The sequence below is a fragment of the Aspergillus ochraceoroseus genome (genome assembly GCF_002846915.1).
Source record: "Aspergillus ochraceoroseus IBT 24754 chromosome Unknown P175scaffold_1, whole genome shotgun sequence".
NCBI lineage: Eukaryota > Fungi > Ascomycota > Eurotiomycetes > Eurotiales > Aspergillaceae > Aspergillus > Aspergillus ochraceoroseus.
Window position 1 is genome coordinate 1,774,340 of NW_024468476.1, and position 20,805 is coordinate 1,795,144.

The 20,805-nt window shown below is 47.7% G+C and overlaps 8 protein-coding genes across 8 annotated transcripts; 2 read left to right on the forward strand and 6 right to left on the reverse strand.

The window, feature by feature from the left end:
- Positions 1-168: 168 nt before the first annotated feature.
- P175DRAFT_0505952 (uncharacterized protein) lies at positions 169-2,334 on the reverse strand (the record flags this gene model as incomplete). Its single annotated transcript, XM_040898151.1, has 1 exon — positions 169-2,334. One exon carries the CDS (start codon positions 2,332-2,334, stop codon positions 169-171), a length of 2,166 nt encoding a protein of 721 aa, XP_040755666.1.
- Positions 2,335-8,065: 5,731 nt separating this feature from the next.
- P175DRAFT_0489402 (putative aspartate aminotransferase) lies at positions 8,066-9,719 on the reverse strand (the record flags this gene model as incomplete). The annotated part of the gene is made up of 6 exons (XM_040895734.1): positions 8,066-8,167; positions 8,223-8,282; positions 8,338-8,625; positions 8,687-9,327; positions 9,455-9,533; positions 9,600-9,719. 6 exons carry the CDS (start codon positions 9,717-9,719, stop codon positions 8,066-8,068), a joined length of 1,290 nt encoding a protein of 429 aa, XP_040755667.1.
- A 369-nt stretch (positions 9,720-10,088) lies between these two features.
- P175DRAFT_0505954 (aminoglycoside phosphotransferase family protein) lies at positions 10,089-11,014 on the forward strand (the record flags this gene model as incomplete). Its single annotated transcript, XM_040898152.1, has 4 exons — positions 10,089-10,103; positions 10,532-10,711; positions 10,777-10,898; positions 10,939-11,014. The coding sequence occupies 4 exons, from the start codon at positions 10,089-10,091 to the stop codon at positions 11,012-11,014; spliced, it is 393 nt and encodes a 130-aa protein (XP_040755668.1).
- A 611-nt stretch (positions 11,015-11,625) lies between these two features.
- On the reverse strand, positions 11,626-12,908 carry P175DRAFT_026814 (uncharacterized protein). The gene is made up of 2 exons (XM_040892738.1): positions 12,330-12,908; positions 11,626-12,269 (listed from the first exon to the last, which is right to left on the reverse strand). The coding sequence occupies exons 1-2, from the start codon at positions 12,577-12,579 to the stop codon at positions 11,833-11,835; spliced, it is 687 nt and encodes a 228-aa protein (XP_040755669.1). The 5' UTR covers positions 12,580-12,908; the 3' UTR covers positions 11,626-11,832.
- Positions 12,909-13,008: 100 nt separating this feature from the next.
- P175DRAFT_0489403 (U4/U6-U5 snRNP complex subunit SNU66) lies at positions 13,009-15,033 on the reverse strand (the record flags this gene model as incomplete). The annotated part of the gene is made up of 1 exon (XM_040895735.1): positions 13,009-15,033. One exon carries the CDS (start codon positions 15,031-15,033, stop codon positions 13,009-13,011), a length of 2,025 nt encoding a protein of 674 aa, XP_040755670.1.
- An 816-nt stretch (positions 15,034-15,849) lies between these two features.
- Positions 15,850-17,022, reverse strand: P175DRAFT_0497391 (aminoacyl-tRNA hydrolase PTH2). Its single transcript, XM_040896268.1, has 2 exons — positions 16,497-17,022; positions 15,850-16,303 (listed from the first exon to the last, which is right to left on the reverse strand). The coding sequence occupies exons 1-2, from the start codon at positions 16,810-16,812 to the stop codon at positions 15,999-16,001; spliced, it is 621 nt and encodes a 206-aa protein (XP_040755671.1). The 5' UTR covers positions 16,813-17,022; the 3' UTR covers positions 15,850-15,998.
- A 441-nt stretch (positions 17,023-17,463) lies between these two features.
- Positions 17,464-18,366, reverse strand: P175DRAFT_0428839 (uncharacterized protein; the record flags this gene model as incomplete). Its single annotated transcript, XM_040893322.1, has 3 exons — positions 17,464-17,512; positions 17,566-17,963; positions 18,046-18,366. 3 exons carry the CDS (start codon positions 18,364-18,366, stop codon positions 17,464-17,466), a joined length of 768 nt encoding a protein of 255 aa, XP_040755672.1.
- A 963-nt stretch (positions 18,367-19,329) lies between these two features.
- Positions 19,330-20,354, forward strand: P175DRAFT_0505957 (DUF4448 domain-containing protein; the record flags this gene model as incomplete). Its single annotated transcript, XM_040898153.1, has 2 exons — positions 19,330-19,453; positions 19,525-20,354. The coding sequence occupies 2 exons, from the start codon at positions 19,330-19,332 to the stop codon at positions 20,352-20,354; spliced, it is 954 nt and encodes a 317-aa protein (XP_040755673.1).
- Positions 20,355-20,805: the final 451 nt, after the last annotated feature.

A 20,805-nucleotide genomic window follows, 5' to 3' on the forward strand; every position in this document is an offset into this window, starting at 1 on the left:
AAAACAAGAACAAGAATGAAACAGAAATCAAAAGCAAAAAAAAAAAAAAAAAAAAAAAAAAAACACAAGGTATAATCGGAAAAATCGTTCTGTAGATCCTAGATTCCCGTCAAATACCAAATTATCAAAATCATGGTATATCATGTACAAGGCCTTTGTTCGGTCAATTCATCCAAGTCCGTCTCGTAGCCGTCGGTCTTCATCCCAAATTTCATTCTTCATGCGCTGAAGCTGGACATGCTGTCGTTGTAGTTTCTCCAACTCCGCCCGCGGCGGGTCTGAATGTGATGCCATTGCATCATGCAACGCACGGTACTTGGCATAATACCGTTTAAACTTCTGTGACTTCTCCCGTAATTGCTGCATCAGCAGCTCACGACTGAGGGGAGGGGATGCACTCCCAGTGCTGCCACTCGAAGTGCTCACTGCCCGTCGTCGCTTGTGCTCCAGGTCCATCGCGGTACGGCCAGTACTCTGAAATGAAGGTCGCTCCCGCTCTGCCTTGCGTTTTAACGGATTCATCGCTTCACTGGGTCGAGTAACCCCGTTTGGCTTCGCTGGTGGCTTCGCATGCGTCACCGTATTGATGCGCGGACGAGCTAGCTGGGTTATCAAGGGAGAGGATGAGGAGCTGGATGAATTGTTCTGACTGGACGAACGACTCCGACTCTGCAGGTCGGAGGCGTTGGCTGGTGGGGAGGAACCGAGAGGCGACGGCTTTTGGGGAGAGGTTTGGCCAGGTGGGCGGGCGGTAGGTAGTCGCTTGGTTGCAGAGGGCTTGTTGTTGAAGGCTTGGGAGGATGGCTCCGCCTTGGGGGTTGGCTTTTCCGGCTGCTCGACTTTGGGGGTCGGGGTATGCGAAGTGTCCTTGGGAGCACTTGGCTCGGCAGGTCTGCTCGATGGCTTGGGTTTGGGTTTGGCCTGTGGTGGCTGAGGCTTTTCAGACGAAGATACGTCCGGCATATCAGTATCGTCTTCGTCCGAATCGTGGACATACTCGGCCGACTTGAATTTGGTTTCTGGTTTCGCCGGCGCTTTGGTCTTTTTCGTGATACGTCCGGTCAAAGTACTGTTACCAGCAGTCTTAGCTTTAACAGGCAGTCTCTTCGCGGCTGAATCCTTGTCGGGTCGTTTCTTCTGCATATTCACACCAGGCTTAGGGGTTGGCGTGGGCTGCTCCGCAGTCTTGGCATTTGAGCCATTGCTCACAGGCTTTTCGGTTTCCTGGCTGGTGGTGTATCCTTCTTTCCCATTCTCGTCCGAGATTTGTACCCGCGGGGTGAGGGACTTCTTAATTGGGCCTGTTCGCAAGTCCAGCCGTGAGAGGCACTTGCCCTTTCCACGCTCATCTTTGGGGAGTAAGCTCTGCCATAGCTTGTCGGAGCGTGAAATTCTCATCCGATCAAAGGCCGAGACGGCATTTTCGATAGCTTCCTGCCTGTCTTCCTGAGATGGGTAGGGAAAATTCCAGACATCCAGGTCCCTGTATGTTTTATCCTTCAGATCGAACTTCTCTGGGTTGATTCGATTCTCAGTACCGTATTTTCGGGCCAATTCTGTGCAGTCCTCGACGGATGAACGGGTCTGACGGGCGAGAAATTTGGTGGACACGGCGCGAACCGCGAGGAGGTGAATAAAGGGGACCTTGAGGGCGTCGAGCCGAATACGGTCCTTGTTCTGGGAGAGGGGTGCGGAGGTAGGAGTAAGGGGAGGGACCGAGATCGGAGAGCGAGCAACACCTAAAGCCGGGCTGGACGTGACGGAGCGGTTGGCATTGGACTTATTTTTGAGAAGTCTATCTTTCTCCAGCTCGATTTTGCTCGAGGGCATGCGGGCAAGCATCGCAGCCTGTTTGCCGGTGCTTGAGCGGCTGTCACCCGCTCGCAACGCCCGAACCTCCTCGATGTTGGTTATGATGTGGGTCTTCTTCGATTCCTTTCCTCTTTCAAAGGCATTCAAGCTCTGCTCGAGATTTGCCAGGGCCTGGTCGGTGGCTGCGGTAGCCTCCTTGGCCCTCTGGACCTCCAAGCTGTGGCTCAAGACACCTGTGAAATATAGTTTCCCATTCTCGCCGGTATTCCTAGTGTAGATCTCGGATCGAATTGACTCGGGGGTGGAGTGGAAATGGTGGGACTTGGAGCCGTAGTAGAGGGTCTGGTGCTTCCCCAGTCGGATTCGGGCTGGTTGGTCAGCACGGAGGCTTTGAATGAGGTCGTCGAGCGTGCTCTGGGCAAGGTTCAACCGCATAATTTGGGTAGATTTGAGGGTAGAGTCGGTTCCGGGGCCATCTCTCTGCAGAGACAGCCCGGTCTCGGGGACTTCGAGCGAAGGCATTAGGCCGTAAGATAGGCAGGGGTAATGGAGGCGAGGGTGGGAGGGTCAGTCAGGTAGGAAGAATTGAGATAGGTGAGATCGGGTTCGAGATCCGGAGGAGGGACGGGTAGCAGCGTGAGGGCTGCAGGTCAGCGGCCGAATTCACGAAGAGGCGAGTCAGGAAGATTCGCCATATATCAAGCAACAAGATGAAAGGGAGTTTGCATCTAGAAGGGCAAACGAGGTTTGGAAACCACCAAACCCCATGGCAGATGGGGTGGATTGGAGGAGGTTCAGTAAGTGAGAAAGGTGAAGTCAGAGAGGGGGGAAGGTTCAGAGAGAGGAAGGGAGTGGGAGAGAGGGAGAGGGGAGGGGAGAAGAGTGAGGGAGAAGAGGAAAGGAAACAGATGAGATGAGATGATGCCGAAGAGAGAGCAACAGCGTCAGGCGGAGCGTGAGAGGGCGACCAAGAGAGGATGAGTGGAGAGGAGCGGTATGGTATTATTGTTCGGGGTACCTGTCCTGGGCCCAAGGAGTCAGACCCGTTTGGCTTAAAGGTTATAATGGCAGTTAGTACGTCCAAGTAGGTTAAGAAGTATAATAATTTAATACGAAGAAATTAATAATAATAATATAATATTATTATTGACATACGGACATACAGTACCTAGGTAGTAACTAAGAACTAGTTAAAATAAATAGAGGGTTACCAATAAAAGAATAAAAGAATAAAAGAAAAAAAAACCACCAACAACCCATTGTCACTCATATTAATTAATTAATAATTTTTTATCGACCCTTTTATTACCATTTTAGCTAACTTGCAGGCCCCGAAGGCTCCCACTCTTCCGTCCTACTCTTCTCGGCTTGCTAAGGACTCCTTTAGCACCAAGTATTGGAATCTGGGAGATAGATAGATACCTTACAGATCATCAGACCTGAGAGAGAGAGAGCATTAACCCAGTGAGCAGCACAATACCTACCTAGAACCAAATCCAGTCAAAGAAAAGCTCCTCTATTGGATACCAAATAGGTCCTCCCTATGATTCAAACGAACTTTCGGGAAAATCCTTAGAAGGGAGAGAGAGAGAGAGAGAGACGAAGAATAATAGGAAAGGGAGAAGGGGATCATACGGCCACTAGCAGTAGCACTACCAAGTACTCTCTGTATTACTGATTACAAGCTTGGTAATATGGAAGTTGTCACTGGTAACCTCGATCCCTACCAACGATCATTTCAATGTTCATCGAGGATTAACAAGGATCCAGACCAGATCTTCGTCAATGGTTTCTTCTTTATTTAACCATCAATGAAAATAGATTTCAAGAATAAAGAGAGATTCCTTTTGTCTATCAACTTGAGTCCTCCAGTCCCACCCTGTAAAGAGGTTGTTATACGGAACTTACCTAGTACTGACAACGCTACCACTAAGCAGTTAACTAACTAACAAAAAGAAGAAGAAGAAGAATGACAGGGATCTTGATAGTATTCAATTGTGAGGAATCTCCAGTCATTTACTCTAAACAGATAAAAGGAGAATTTCCATCAAAGATCGGACTCCCTCGTCGACACCAGAAGGGAAGACGAGCGAACTCACTAGGAGATACTAGGTAGGTATTGTGAGGGGAAACGCAGAATGGGAAAAGTCAAATAAAGTAGATGCTATACTACTCCCAGTCGGTATGGTATGCCTTGCTTTCGTTTTTCATATCCCTACGGATGACTACTAGTATGTCGTTCACAATTTGACGGCAGATACAGACCAATCTGACTGATTTCTCAAGTCGCATTTCTCCATAACTCTGGTTACGAAGAGGAAGAATACGAGTAAAGTGGTCAGTTATCATGCATCTCTCGTGCCGGCCGACATCGTGGGTCTCAAACAAACTCCGACCAGTGCGACCAGGCGCTCCCACTGTGTCATGAGTACTCCATCCGCCTCAGGATGTTGTGAGAGTGATTATTGGGGTTACCTAGGTACGTACTACCTAGATAAATAGACTCTCCTTAATTGATTTGGCTGTGTGAAACAAAACACTCATCGAAAAGAAGAATGGAAGGATACACAGCATTGAAACCAAACTGGTTGATTGTCACTAATAATAATAATTAATATTCGGTATTCTTTATGATTGAAAACGAGCAATAATCAAATGATCCCAGTTCCAACTTCCAGGTTACAAGTTCCCACTCCAGCCGGGAAAACGCCCAGTCTAAATAGGTATGATATGATCTTGCACTAGAAAATCAATGGGATAGTACCACCCGCAGAGAGATATTTAGTTACTTCAGAAGAAACTCCGAACAAGAACGGAAAAGTTGGAGACTGGCTCTGGCTATCTAGGTAGGCGTTAGTTCCGGAGTACTCTGGGTAGAAGGATGGACTTTTTCTCGGCTTCATATTCTCCACCCCCGGATAATTGATAATAACTTTTATAACCGGGAGTGACCCTTTAAAGATACTCCTAAATTTAATCAGACTCGACATATTTTCCTTCATGAGTCCACGTGTTTCACCACTCGCTTTCTAGCGAGACCTAGGTAATACTGCCTAGAGGAACGAAATTCAAAGCGCAGAAAAGGCAACGGAAATCTTACAGGTGATGAGATATAAATTTGCCACCTGGGCAAAAACCAACCTGGGAATTCTGACTTATATAACCCATCGGCCTCGCGATGACGCAAGGATCGATAAAGATAGGAAGGTAGGTTCGGGTGTTATTGAAATATAAATCCCACAGAGAAGACTACCAACCATTGGGACCTGTGTTACAACATCACTGCTCCTGTATGTATATACGTACAGAAGCGCAACGCTGGGAACTCTCCCCCTCCTCCGTCTCACCCAGGCATCATTCGTGGTGGGTTTCCCTGCTGGATGAATTAACTCATTAGGAATGGTTCTTCTTTCACGGACAGTTCAGCCCGGAATCATGATCGCTGCCCGGATGGCTGGCTGGGCTGTCTGCACCTTGATCATTAGTGGGCCCGAACGATGCGAGGGACTTCAGCCGTACTGCCACCAGGCCACTTTAGACACGACTACTCCGTACAGTTCTCTGGAGTTTAGCCCTGATGATTATACAGAGTATGTACGGAGTAACATCCAAGTATACGGAGTACTCATGGGTGCCACTGCCAACACATCTATCTTCTTTTTTTTGGTCATGGACCAAGGCCCTAGTCGGTACCTAGGTAACACGGTACCTCAACCGGGGGGGGGGGGGGGGAATAATAATAATACATTTCAGATACAGGCAGCATGTTGTGAAACTGAAACCAGGTTCGTTTATGATCGTTGGCCTTTGCCCTGAAACGTGCAGAAAGCCCCCCTGTTCTTTCTTCAACTTATTCTGCTGTGGAGTGTCGACTCTCTCTATCTTGGCAGGACTACTGGTACTAACTATTACTTCTGGAGTACGAGCAGTAGTGATCCGAGTAGGCATTCTGCACCATCTTTAAACAGCTAAGAATGGTATTCTGGACATATTATAACACCTCACTTGATTTCAAGCTTGATTCTCAATCACAACCCTTTCTACCGAGAGATTCGTTCTGTATTTATAGATCAGGTCCGCTCTCCTCCGTAGTCCGTACAGAGTAGTACGAGTAAATTCACCTGAAGAATAATACTAGCACAAAGTTGCAAATGATCTGCAGGTCACCAACTCACTTCCAGGTCTCATCTCACCGGCTCGAACGTTAGAGCAGGGCAGACAGGGCTAGACTCATATCCACCATGCGAACCTCCAAACCATAACAGCAACAGCAACAACACAAACTAAGAAATACGACTAATAGTTAATCACAATCCAAAGAAACCAAAACAACCTGAACATACAATGTTGAATGATACATAACTAGTATGCCTCGCTAATTTCCAAGTCGGATCTTCGTGGCTAAGCTAGTTAGTTGGTCGTACTGCGGAGTACAGAGCACGCAGCGCAGCGTACTGGATACCTACCTACCTACCTACCTACCTAATAATAATAAACACAGCATAGCCGCGACACGCCTCAGTCCTCACTCCACTTCCTACTAGTACGGAGTACACCCCTCCACTCTATTTTTATTTTTTAGTTATTATGGATTTACCTCTTTCTCTATGACTCAAATTGGGGTTAATTAATTGTCTGACACATTGGCATTTAGCGCCCCCGGGGGTTCTAGAAATCGAACCGACCCATTTTACAGTACATAGCTCCGTCGAGATACGGGACGGGTAGGTAGGTTTCTTCTTCTACCTAGTCCACCTGCCCAGGTATCTTCACTCTCCTACAGGGGTAGATCGCTCCTGGTACATCCGTACGGAGTACTTATTGGTGGTAGCTATGGCATGTCTGTTAGAATGGCAATTCAAGTACGGAGTAAGTACGAGTAGTTAGGGTACCCTACCTACTACTCTGTATGTACCTAAGTTAGACCCTCGCGGGTTTCTCCTAGGTAAAGGGAGTACCAAGCAGGCAGAATGGGAGTAAGTACAAGGGATAATAGATAATAACAGTAATCGCAAGAGAAAGACAACCATACAAAGAAAAGAAAAGAAAAGAAAAGAAAAGAAAGAAAGAAAGAAAGAAAGAAAGAAAGAAAGAAAGAAAGAAAGAAAGAAAGAAAGAAAGAAAGAAAAACCTGTTTTACAATCAATATCTAGGTACGTTGTTAGTTGTCGGTTGTCAGTTGTCAGTCCTTGTCTTGTACATACTCGATTGCCTCAAGAAAAAAAAAAAAAAAAAAAAAAAAAGAGCAGACATGGATGAATGAATGAATGAATGGATACGAACCGTGTCTCAGTCTCAGTCTCAGTCTCAGTCTCAGTCCTTGGTACGGAGTACCCATGGGACATTCTAGTTGAATAGACATGTACGGGAGTTGGAATAATTAATTCGACATGTAAAACAGCTTAGAAACCTATCTATCATCTTATGTGCAGAGTACAGTTTCCTCTAGTTACAGTGTTACTTCACGTCTATTCTTTAGTTGCGTATAACTAAGCTTGCTGCTGCTGCTACTGCTACTTAGTAGTTAGGTAGGTAGTAAGTAAGTAGTAGATACTGTACGGATCTCTACAGGACCACGAACCACACAAACACTGCAGTTGCAGTTCGCAGGTGTATGTACATGTGACCGGGAAACAAGAAAAAACTCAAGTCTCGGATTGAATTAAATGAGACCAGCATGCTTCAGACAAAGTCATTCTCATCCACATCCCTGGAGAGTGACCACGACCTCTTTTTTTGCAGGTCAATCCTTGTGTGCAGGGAGTCGGAATAAGAATTCCGGTTGTTCTGTCCTTGTTAATATTTTGAATACTAAATACTCAATAGGTAAATTCGACTACAGCTTATCGAGACAATCATCTGTGCGAAAAAAGAAAGAAAAAAAGACTGGTTATGTGAGTCCTGTGATAGATCATGATCGGGACAATAGCTTGGTGATATGTACAGAGCTGGCATCCTATTTCAGATCAGTTGATCAGGGTGGTCATGAGCTTACTTATGTTTAATCCTACTAAAAGTGGTTTTTTCTTTTTTTTTTTTTTTTGGAACGTTGCAGTATTACACCCCAGGGATGTAAAGTAGTAAAATGAATGTCATCAAGAATATACCTTTTTACCTAAAATATGCTAATAAAACAATCGGATATCAGTACAAGGCCCCTTCACCCGGTAGATAGATCTAGTAGAATCAAGCAATTTAGCCTACTAACCCATCATTCTCTCTCTCTCTCTCTCTCTCTCTCTCTCTCTCTCACTTAACCGGTCACCTTGAAGATAGACTCAGCCAGTCTCTTCACGTTGGACGAGGTAATACCAGCCACAGAGATACGTCCGTCCTTGGTGGCGTAGACGGAGTGCTGTCGAGGTCAGTATCAGATAAGATAGTAAAATCTGTTGTGGGACTACACATACCTCCTTGGCAAGAACATCCATCTGCTCAGGCTTAAGACCGGTGTAGGCGAACATGCCAATCTATAACAAAATAATTAGTTATCACGCCCATCCAATCTTCGGAAAGAATTCTTACCTGGCTAGTGATGTGGGACCAGTCGTGCTTGCTGCCAAGGTCCTCCAGGTTCTTCTTGAGGAGAGCACGCATCTCGATGATACGGTCAGCCATGCCCTTAACCTCACCCAGCCACTGCTCGTTGAGAGCGGCGTCGTTCATGATGGCAGACGCCACACGAGCTCCGTGCACAGGAGGGTTGGAGTAGAGAGGGCGGATGAGGATCTTGATCTGGGAGTCGACGCGCTTCTTCTCCTCGGCCGATTCGCAGACAATGGAGAAGGCACCGACACGTTCACCGTAGAGACCCTGTAGATGAGATTAATCGACAAATAATCCACGATAAAAAAAAAAGCCCCATCATTCTTACCATATTCTTGGCGAAACTCTGGCACAAAGCGATGTTGTGGCCCTCCTTCACGAAGTGTCTGGGGGCAAAGGCATCGGTATCAGCGTTTCCGCTAGCGAAGCCCTGGTAAGCCATATCGAAGAAAGCAAAGTGGCCCTTCTCCTTCATCACGTCGCTAATCTGGCGCCATTGGTCCTGGGTAGGGTCGACCCCGGTAGGGTTGTGAGCGCAAGCATGGAGCAGGATGATGCTGTTGCTGGGGGCAGCCTTCAGGTCGGCAATCAGACCCTCAAAGTCGAGACCAATGGTATCCTTGTTGTAGTAGCGGTACTTCTCGACCTCCAGACCGGCATCCTTGAAAACGGCGCCGTGGTTAGCCCAGCTGGGGTTGGGCAGATAGATCTTCTTTGCGTGGGGGTAGAAGCGCTGGAGGAAAGCACCGCCAATTCGCAGAGCACCGGTACCGGAGATAGACTGGGTGATGACGAGGCGGTCGTCCTTGAGAACGGCAGAGTCGGCACCATAGGCCAGCTGGGCAGCAGCCTTGGTGAAGGAAGGAATACCGGTGATTCCAGCATACTCCTTATCCAGGCGCGTCGCGACAACCTTGTCCTCGGCGGCACGGACGGAGGGCAGGACATAGGGCTTGCCCTTGTCGTCACCTGTTGTGAGCGGATACAATGTGAGCAGGTGTTTCCGAATCAGATCACGGCATACCAATTCCAATCCACTCATCGTATAAAAAACTTCAATTGAAGCGAAGAAGCAAAGAAGGAGGGGTTCACTTACGATAAGCACCAACACCAAGGTTAATCTTCTCGTTGAAGGAATCGGCCTTGTAGGCCTCGGTAATACCCAGAATAGCATCCTAAAGCGCCGTGCTGTCAGCAATGGTATCGCCAATCGCTCCCAGGGTGTGTGCATTCAAGCTTACGGGGGGGCCTTGAGGCACGTTGGACCAGGTCGAAGCATATCTGGCACCAGCGATCACGGTGCGCATGCTAGCGCCACGGGAAGCAGCCTTTCGGCTGGCGATTCTCCAAGTAGACAGCATGGTGGATTGTATTGGATTAATCCGGGGGTAAGAGATATCAGAAATAAAGGGGAGAAGAGGGGAAGGGGACTTGCTAAACGAAAAGAAAGAAAAGAAATCGTACTCCGGACAGCCACGAGCAACAGAGGAATGAAAATAACGGAGGATCGGAATGCAAGGATCGTACCGTAGGGAGCGATAAATAAGTAGGATGCCGAGTCGGAGGTGTTTTTTTTTTGACTCATATGATTTTGGGCTTGTTTGAGGACTCTGGGAGAGTTGGGATTCCCGTCTGATTGGCCCTGCAGCGCCGCTCCAGTCGGGTAAATTGATACTTCCCAACTACCTAGGCTAGACTCGGGGAACCCATACAACGATAATGTACCTTGGATGTACTTACCCGAGGTGAGCACCAAAAGTCACGGGGTCTTGGACGCGCTAGTAAGAAATGTATTCGGACCAGAAATAACCACGCTGGTATTTTATTATCGACATGATTTCCACGAGATCCCTACGGCTCTAGACGTCCCCCTAATAATATTCTCTCAGTCCTCGTCGAGTAAATAGTTGATATCAGTATCTGTCGAACTTGCGGTGTGTAGCCGCCCAGAGGGGGTTGTTCCGCCTCCACCGCCTACGGTTCCGTTATTCTCCACAAACACGATCGTGACTCCCCCAGAACAATTCCATCAAGTTATCGACTGAAGTGTGGCATCCCCCTAACCATGGCAGAAAACTAGAGATATCGAGGTTGATTCGCTTGCAACGTCTACTGCAATGACTGCCGAAAGAGCCTACTACCATTCAAGGCACGAAGCATATCCCTCAACTAGGAGGCTGCACCTTTGCGTTTCATCCGACGCGTTAGCAATATCCCTGTACCGACTTTGTACGGTGCTTTCGAGGTTGATGACTCGTTCATACTAATCACAGAGCATATTGACGGCGTGGCTATGTCAAATTTATCAGAAGATCAAAAAAGTATCGTCCGTACTGAAGTTGAGCAGTACTTGGTGGCCCTTCAGGGATAGTAATGCCGCCCTATCGAGTAATGCGGCTCTCAGATAAGAATGAATAGCCACGCAAAGTATCCAAAGATCACGAATATGTCTTCTGCCATAATGATCTTGGCCAGCACAATATCATTGTTGATCCTCAAACATTGAAAATCCGGGCTATTATTGACTGGGAATATGCCGGGTTTTTTTCCTGAGCACTTTGAGTGGCCTTTCTACGAAAGACGAGGCCCATCAATAGTGCTGGATGGTGAACATGACGATTCCGCAGAATTGCTGCAATTTTTGGAGGCTGTCTGAGTAGTTTCTCAGCAGACGAGATTGGAGGACCAACAGAGCCTCTCCCTCATCTTGCATCGCACGCTGAACATTACGACGAAGAGGGTAGCCTACGCAGATCGTAGGATGAGTAACTGAGACATACTTGGCCTAGTGAGGGGGGTTGAAGCATATGGCGCATTCGCTTTGAATTTCCAAAACATCGGTGCCGCAGTTCTTACACTTCCTGATGACCACTGGTTCTGTGAAGCTAAACTTGATCAAGACGAGAATGATAGGTGTGGGAGAAGATGTGGAATATTGAGGCAACTCGAGAACTTTTAAGCATTTGCAAAGACTTGACAGGCAAAAAGGCTGATGAGCCTTTAATCCCTTTTTATATCCGGCCCTGCACAAATGTTTCTTGCATAGGATCTAGAGTAATTGCATCGTTAGAGGCATGCGAGGTTAAAGCGGAGAACCCTGCTGTCACTTACTCGGTAAGGCTTTTCCCAGGCCTGAGCGGAGCGGAGTAGGTACTCGGATACTCCGTACTCGGTACAAATTATTCCAAAAGTTAGTTAACTAGTTAACTGGTTAATTAATTCTCGTATGAAATATGAATAGAAGGACACGATTATCAAATCTCAATTCGATCGCACCATATCCAGACCCGCTTTCGGTGTACTTCTTCTAGGTGGCCTGAGGCTGTTCTGTTCGTAGTTTCCCCTCACAGGGAATTGGGGTAGAAATTCCTCTCCTCATTGCTCTGGTTAGTATAACTATACTCCGTACCTAGGAATGTATAGCCTCTCCTCTTATTATTTCCAGGGCAACAAAGCTAGTACTGTATTATTATACTATGGCCAGACTAATATCTGTAATTTATTATTATTATTTTTTTCACTCGCTATTGCTGGTGTTTCCACAGGACGGAAGCCTCCACCTGTTACGCGCGAGCCATTGATGCATCCCTTTGCTGGTGCTTGACTCCAGAAAGCAAGCATCAAAGTCAGCATCCTCTGAAGATAAAACCCGGACCATCCACGCCACCTCTTGTGATGTTTGGGGCCGAAGTGATGCGGTGTAAGTCTCTCGATCTTTCTGGACGACGAAACTCGGTGGCAGGGGAAGAAGCTGCTGGAGGCGGAGGAATCGAGGGAAACAGGCCGCCTGTTGGAGAGATTGTTCAGTTGATCGAAACAGTCCTGTTCTGTGGTCTCTGGAAGAAGGCCATCGCGGACCCGGCGGAATTTGTTGTTGATTATTCTCGTAAAATGGTCGGTGGCAGTGACCCCTAAAATGGTGAGCGGATTAGATCTGAACAAAAAAAAAAACAAGGAATTACTAGACGTACTACCAGTCGCCTTGGTGCATTCAATCAGCGATGCATGTATCACCGCGACTTGGTTCAGAACTTTGTCTCGAAGTGGCCGTGTAGGGAAGTCGTCAGACCACAGAAGCGGACTACCAGAAATCCACGTTAATGCGAGAAAGGGATATCCAACGGTATTCTCGAATGTGAGACTGCTGCCCTGGAGCTTTGCAGCCCACGGGGAATCCTTTGGTTTCCAGCTCTTCGAGAATGCGAACTTCGGACTCGGCATTGGCCACCGTCAAAGTGCTTGCTCAGAACAGGAGACTTGCTTATCAGTTCGAAGTTGAGAGATAGCGAGGGGGATCTTCTCTTCGTAAAAGGGTTGCTGTTGCATGGCTCAAATATGTCCAGCCTTGAGTAAGGCTCGACCGATGGCGTGAAGATGTAGGTGTTGGTGAGATAAAGTGGAAGGCCATGCAGGCACCCATTAAGTTCGTGATAGACTTTCTTTATTCCGGGCTCTGACCAACTGTAAGCCTGTAAGGCAGGGACAAAGATATATACAGACAGGGATTGGGATGGCTCAATTTTGGCTTCTAAGGTCAATCCAGGACCAATCTCTTCTTTCTCTTGGTATCAAGTTATCAGACGATACAAACAATATTATAATAGAGCTTCAGTTCAAGGTAGAAACATGCACACCGAATAAACCGTTCCCTTAGCCCAAGCGGACACCGGCCTGGCGGTTCTTCCGAGCAGTCGCGCCCATAGCACTGTTCATGCCTGTGTGTTGACTGCTGTCCAAAGCACTCATAGCCTCACGCTTCTTCTCCTCTTCGATCTTCTTCAGTCGTTTCTCTGTCTTCATCTTGCCACTGCCCTTGCCGTGGAACTGGTGACTCATATGCTTGAATGCTTCCTTTTGGTTCATCGAACGGCCAAACTCGTCAATGTACCGCAGCTGGATATCTGGTTTGTACTCCTTGTTGAACACTTCGGCCATGTGACGAGCATCCTGCTGGTCGCGCTGCTTGTTTTCCCATCGCGCATACTCTTCTCGTTCGCGTGCAGACATGCGGTCCAGCTTTCCAGAAGCGCGGTCACGTTCACGCTGTTGGCGAGCACGCTTCTCAGCATCCGTTTCAAGCCGGGTTTTCTCCGAAAGGAAGCGTTGACGGTCGCGAAGAAGCGAGTTATGATCGGCGGCATCGGTTGACTTGACCAGACCGCGCTTTTTCAGCATCTCCAAAGTAGCACCAAGACCCTGGGCCAAGGTGCTTTCCTCTTCCAACCCAGTGCCGCTGATGGACGCGTTACCCTGTGCTTCCTCGCGCTTGAGATCCTCCTCGTCGTCAATGTCATGATAAGACCTTTCCATATCCACATCGTCCCCATCAACCTCAGGCGGCTGTTCGCCGTCGCCAGGTTCCTCAGTTTGAGCTCGCGGGGATTCGGTTACCGTCGTTGCTCCTCGTGGTTCACGGGGTTCTGGTAGTGTTGGTTTCTGTAGATTGGAGACAAATTCGGAAGTCTCATCGATTACTAGCCCTGGCTCTTCCTCATCTGGGGTTTCCACTTCCATCGGGGTCTGCGACTCTTCCTCTCTAAGTTGTTGTACGAGGTCCGCTGGTCTCGCCCTCTGTCGCTTTTTAAATGCCGCTCGTCTTTGGCGAGCTAAAGAGGCTTGTAGATCGTCGTCGTCCACAAATGAAACGTTCTCGTTTTCCCACTTGCGAGGAGCTGGCGCTGGTGTTGGGGCGCCATTGATAGTGTCAATATCCATGGATGAACCGCCGTTCGATGTATCCGCCGATTCTGTAGCGGGGAAGATATCCTCATCATCAAGGGCAGATCTCTTCTTGGTTGTCTTGGCCTTCTTCTTTTTCGGTTTCTTCACCTTAATCTCGCTTATGTCCATGTAATCCGACGTGGGGGTTTCCGTGTCCAAGTCAAGGCTGATGATGTTTCTCTTCAACCTGTCGGAGGCTTCCTGTTGTCTGGCCTCTTGTTCCTCCACAGTAGATCCCTGAGCATCAAGCGTGAACCTCTTTCGTTTCTTGCCTTCAATCTCCTCGTCATATTGTGACAATATCCCAGCGTTCTCTTGCGTCGGATCATAAGCCGGTTTGCGCTTCTTCAGCTCCAGTCGTTCACTCGTCTTTTCCTTCTCCCGCAACTCAACATTCTCCAGTTCATCGCCTTCCTCCTCGTTCTCGTCAACCGTAGTGTCCTTAAGCGTAAGAATATGCTCCTCGCCTCCCTCGAAATCCCCAACCTCATGTCCAACCTTAATCCCGGACAGGTCGGCAGCCGAATACTCCGCCACGCGCTGCCGCTCCTCCAACTCCTCCGCCAATTTGCGCGCGCGCTCCTTTTCGATCTTCTTCTGTCGCTTCTTCGACTGGATCAACCACGTCTTCGTATCCACATCCATATCCATGCCATCTCCTAGTGTCGTTCCTTCGAGTTTCGCATTCCTCTGCGCGAGCTCGCGTGCCTTCCTGATTGCAGCGTTCCGCTCTTCCCGCTTGCGCTTCGCTTCAGTGTCATCTTGCATCTTCTTCCAGTTCTCGGAGGCCTGTGCTTGTCGCGATTCCAGGGTGCTGGCTGGCTCTTCGTCCGACGAAGAGCCATCGTTGGATTCCTTGAAAACTGGACCGTCCGCCCCAGGTACAGGGAGAGGCTTGAGTCCTAGGGCCGCCCGGATCTTGTTATTCTGCTCGATTGAAATAGCGTCCGCCATGTTGGGTTTACCGGCCGTATAACAGATAATACCAGTCGGAAGAAAGCAAAACCAAGGGAGAAGGGTGGTGGTTGTTCAGTGGTGAACAAACCCGTTTGTTAAACTTATCCAGGCAGTTCCCGATAAGTCAGCCACCTAATTTGGAGGCGGGACTCTATCACATGACGCCCTTAGCTTAGCTTAGCATGGTCACCTCCATAAGACTAAACCCATAACAGACAGACTCGCTGCGTATTACATAATCGATTTATTTCTCGGTAAGGTTTAGCGCGATAAATCCTTAGCGCGCACTTAGCGCCAGCGATAAAAGGCGGCTTTTGCTGGTCCGCAAGAATTTTTTTTTTCTTTTCTTCTTCATCAACAGAACACAACGGATCTGTGTCCAGCGATCCTGATCATGGAGGCACTTTCTCTCACGAGAAAAGCTGTTTCTGTGTTTCGGTTGATTACTGGACAGTTCGACGACTTAAGGAGCCACCACTTTTTTTTCCAGGTTTGGTGGTTTATTTTCCGGTCGACAGATCTTAGATTAAATGTCGGCGCTAGGTATCACTCTGGTCTTGAGCTCCCTTTTGTCTTCGGATGATCGGTGAGCTCGGCTGGATGGCCTGGCTGTTGACGGCGTCATATTCCTGTTCTCTTTACCGATTTGGCCGTCGGCTGATGAGGTTAGGGATAAACCATGACTGGCCAACATCTCTTCTTTTCTCACAAATAGCTTTTATGTGAAGTACCTATAGCTTGTAGAGCCGGAAAGCGAAGACCCTTTTGTTGAATGCTGGCTGGCAGCTTTAAATATTACACGTTGTGCATTATGCTTCTACTGGATGGGTGTCTAGAAGCCCATGGCATATCATATCATTATCATGCTGCGTTCCCAGTACTCGAAAGAGTATCTATGCAAATAGGGGTAGTCCTAACGCCGTCGTTCTTGGAATCCCGCAGAACACCAACCCAGAACCCGATTACAACAGTTTCAAATGTCCCGTAACTGTATCAACAACGCTCTTGGGTCCCAGGATGCCAAGTACCGTCCTGCTTCCGCTGGCAATCTGAGTGCGTCCAGCATCTTGAATAACTCGAGCGCAAAGTCCAAGACTGACGGCCTGCGCCTGGAGCAGCTGCAATTCCTCCTCTGATTTTATCTGCAGCGCAATCTTTGCCTGGCCTTGTCGTTCCCATCGACGGAGCAGTACAGAGCCGGAAGAGTTTGCGACCATGTATTTGTAACATGCAAGTGTAGCGTGAGAGCACTGGGCAGCGATTTTGCCTGTAGTAGGAAACCCAGATAGATATTAGCACACTCATCCTCAACCCCCAAAAAAAAAAAAAAAAAGACTCTGCATGTCAAGACAACTCAAGGCCAAGGGCATAATAAACAAAGCTTTTAAAACGAACGAATAAAGAAAAGAAAAAAATGGAGGGAGTTGCGAAAGGCATAGGCAAATAGTTAAAATAAATACCCTTGGTCATCCCCAAATCCGTCCTCACAACAAGCACAAGCTTGACCTCCTCCGTATTATTCTCAAAATTACCCAGTTCACCTTCTAGCTCTTCCTCTTCGCTCTCCTCTTCCTCTTCCTCCTCGTATTCCTCGTCCGATGAGTCCTGGTGCACCTTCACATTGTAGCTATTCGGCCAGCCTTCTTTTTCCTTCGAGGCGGAGAATAGGCCTAGCGATGCTCCCTGTCCGATGAAGTAACCGGTAATACCGGCTATAATGGCTGTGGCGACTATGTATGTCGTAGTTGAGGGAGGCATGCGGTCAAGGTCCGTCATATTGGCGATGGCTGTGGGAGGGTTGCTAGGTTGGTTGGGAATGGGGAAAGTTGACGGGAAAGCTCGCAGCGGGATTAAGATGAGTTTGGTGGTCGCGGGAGTTCAAGTGTCTGGTTTGTATAGTAGGTGGGCGAGGGAAAAAAAATCTTACTAGCCTTGTGGGGGTGGATTTCAGTTTTCAAATTCTCTGGGAATTTTTAGAATGATCTCGAGGATTTTAGTTGATTGTCTTTAATATACATTTTTTTCTTCTCTATTGGCTTTTCAAATCCGATTCATATCTGAACATTCTGCTATCACGTGTATTTTATAGTTTCATCAACCGCAGAATTATAACTACCTAAAGTATTATATATAGCTGACGTTGATAGGACTCTGCTCAACTTCGGAGCATAGGAGACCGAGTTTCCAAGGAGTCAGAAAGGTAGGTGATCGTGATTAAAGACGTTATGTCTATTGTATTTTATGCGGACAGTCTCTTAAACCCCCTTCGACTAAAACAAGTACAGTGTAAGATGAATGATAAAGAACAACCAAATGCCAGAACACAGTCCGTATTTATGAGATCAGAGGATACGGCTAGATCATTATATATACATCCCTGATCACGAAATTTTGTAGAACAATAAACTCCACCCATGAGAACAGTGCCTAATCAGCACGAGGAGCGGGGGCTCCAGTGTTTCCAATTCGACGGCTCCTAGTGCTGCGGTTAGTAGAATGACAACAGTAGCCCTGTCAAATGTGACTTACATCATGGATCGGCTGGCAAAGCTAACAAGAATCATGAAGAGCCAGCTAGGAACAGCACCAAAGCCGTAGATAATATAGCCGACAGGCACAAGCAGACCATACTGGGCCAACCAGCCATCCGTGGGGTGGAAAGCGCCATCGTAGGCAGGCCTCTTCTCATAGGTCTTCTCAGCGTGAATCCTATAGATCGTCTGCGGAGTAACGGTGGTGGTGTTGAGGTAGACCATGTGCAGGGCGGTAGGAGCGCGCTCTCCGCTGGCTTGAGCCTCAGGGACCTTGAAGTACCAAGCGGAAGGAGCACCGGCAGACCAGATGGAGCAAAGAAGCTGGTTAGATTCACAATCCAGGTAACCAAGGTTGGGAGATGTGGGATCAGCGGCGAAAAGGGGGACGGATTCCTATAAAACGAAACGATTAGCCCCTATATCAGTGCAGTCCATTTCTACCGTCTTCATTTCCCCCATGGACGGACGGCCTTACATTGAACGACTTGTCCGCCTGGGCACAACGGCCAAAGCAAGTCTTATTTCCGCCAGTGATGAAAAGAAGCCAATCCTGAGGCTCTGAGGATGGTTCCAGAAGCCCCTCCCAGTTAGTCAGGTTGAAAGGGATAACAGCCTTTTCCTTGACAACCTTCACTGGCTCAGCGACCTTCTCGACGACAGGGATAACCGGAGTCGCAGTAGGTAGATAAGACTTGGCCTTGTTGAACCAGCCCTGAACACGGTCCGCGAGAGGAACCTGCTGCTCCTGGGCCGCAGCCAGCGCTGGGACGAGGACGAGAAGTTGGATGAAGCGCATGATGCTAGTATCAAAGAATCATGCGTTGGTAAGCATTAAAGTCATCGAAATATACAATACTGATGGAATGAACAAACCTGGGCTGATGGATGAGATGGCAGGCGCACTTTGGAGAGGACTGGACGGTTGGAAAGGCCAAAGAACGGACAGTACGGAGTAGGCAGCTTAGGAACCGTGTTCTGGCTAAATTGAAATAGCCACGATACACGGACTGCCCGCGACAGGTGGCCTAACTCTAAATGGCAATGCCCCGACTGGCACGGCAGCTTCGGGAGCGGGGAACTGGAACTGGAAGCTTCGAAGAAGCCCTCGAAAGAAAAGAAAACAGAAAACAGAAAAATTCAAATTCAAATTTGTATGTAATATGGCAGGAAGAAAGCTGTAACATCATCGTCCTGGGGAGTTGGTGTTTACCCTGTTTGTTGTATGAGAGGCTGATTATATCATCCGATCAACTCAAGGAAGAATGTATGAAACTCCCATCACCAATACTTAGGTAGGTATTCTCCAACCTTCATGCGATCTGAGTCTAAAAGGTGGTGAATCTACTCTGATACATGATTATCTAGAACTGTTCCTCTGAGTAATAGTGTTTTGTCCATTCCAACAGAGTTGATTTGTTGCGGAACCCTCAATCAAACCATAGTTGGTACAGCTATTCAACTTTGCCAGCGGGGGAATTGCAATTTAATAGCTATGATGGGTAGTCCTAAGGGGGTCACTTCCAAATTTATCGCTTGCGCTCATAAGATGGCGCCTTCCCTATGCCATCCAGTCTTTTTCTTGAATCGCTTTTCTACCCGCAAAGTACGCATCATCAACCCAGAATAAAGCACCACAAAATATCTTTTCTAAGTCTTTGTCGTGTCAGATTATTGTTTGGGCATCTGATTAACCCACTAGCACGGGAAACAGTTATCGATTGCTTGACTTCTACCTGACGTATCCCTTCTTGCATCTATTATGAGGCAACCACCGAGTTACCGTGAGGTCTTTTGGAACCAACTTGTCATACTCTTGACAACTATAGCTCTTGCAAGCTACAGCCTCGGGGCTGTCGTGGGACGAGACATTAATTCTGATCTCGGTTAGTATGGCCAAGCAATCGAGTCATAGCATGAACAGATTTTGACCTGGTTGATTCTATATGCTTAATAGGAACAAGTTTGGCGAATGGATCCATTTCTAGCCCCGACAGTATCATTCCAGAGCGAAACAACAGTTCTGACCGGATCTCCTCTGGTGACTTCCCGATCTGCACTGACTTTAACGGTCCTTTTGTGCCATTCTGTCTTCCAGTGAATGGCGCAGATGTCCTGGTTGACACAACATACTATGTAACGTGGAATGCCGACTTTTATCCTCTTAATGCTACTGTAAACATTGAGCTGAGATACTCAGACTCAGCCGAAGGGACCTCAGCATTCACATCCAAGAGGACGGCTAATAGCTACGGATATATCCCTATTCATATGCGCTACGAATGGCTCCAGGGTAAAGCCAATAACTCACTGACTCTTTACATTATCGAGCTTGACCCTACCTTGGATCGTCGGGCTAGCGCTCGACAGGGCCCGACCATTATGCTTCGCCCTAAACCTTTAAACTACTCCAAACCTTCTCCACCGGCCACTTTCAATAAATTGGCACTTTACATAGGTCTTCCGGTGAGCCTTGCTGTTGTGGTTGCTGTTGTGGCTGGCTTAGTCTGTGGGATGCGAAAGAACAGGATGTTTATTATGCGGACTTTCACCCAACTTCGAAACAAGGGATACGGCATCGGGAAATCCAAGACTCAGCGCCTGGAGAATGATAGAAAGCAAAGTAGTGATTCCGACGAATCTACCGTTTTGAAGAAATATTCGGATGACCTTGAGGCAGGGCTGCTTGAAGGGACTACTTCAAATAGGTACAACAATGAACTCGAGCGCACTGGTAGCTATGCTTTCAGACGGGATGTGTCTAAATTAAAAAGCTGGGCGGTTTGAGAAGGCCCAAAATTAGCATGCTGGCATGGCCATGATATGATATGATATGATACCCATGAGAGGGAGTGGGAAAAGCCGTCGTCTCTCTTTGTTCATACTCCGCTTCCCGAGGCCTCTAGATCAGGGCATCCATACATTCTTAACTGGGGTGTGAGTCAAACGACTATGGGGAAAGCTTCAACCATCAACAATGAATTAGCATCCGCGTTACGGGTATGTATTTTATGAACTATTATAATTGGAAACTTGGCGACAATGCCCGCAGAGGCTATTATCCTATCCAAGGTATACATATAGATAGAGAGAAAGCATAAAGTTCGGGGTTTACTAAGTGCTGGGCAGGACTTACCATGGCTATTATTCGATCATTTCCCATGGCGACCACCAACGAGAGAAAAGTATTCTCGCTTCTCTCTAATGATTCAAAAGAATTACAGACTTAGGTACGTCG

Bases quoted from the DNA above. Each gene is read 5' to 3' on its own strand.
- P175DRAFT_026814 (XM_040892738.1), bottom strand. From the start codon at position 12,579: ATGCCGAGTCCGAAGTTCGCATTCTCGAAGAGCTGGAAACCAAAGGAT. The intron at 12,270-12,329 runs GTACGTCTAGTA...TCACCATTTTAG, and splicing joins ATGCACCAAGGCGACTGGTA to GGGTCACTGCCACCGACCAT.
- P175DRAFT_0497391 (XM_040896268.1), bottom strand. From the start codon at position 16,812: ATGACGGACCTTGACCGCATGCCTCCCTCAACTACGACATACATAGTC. The intron at 16,304-16,496 runs GTATTTATTTTA...TTCCTACTACAG, and splicing joins GGATTTGGGGATGACCAAGG to GCAAAATCGCTGCCCAGTGC.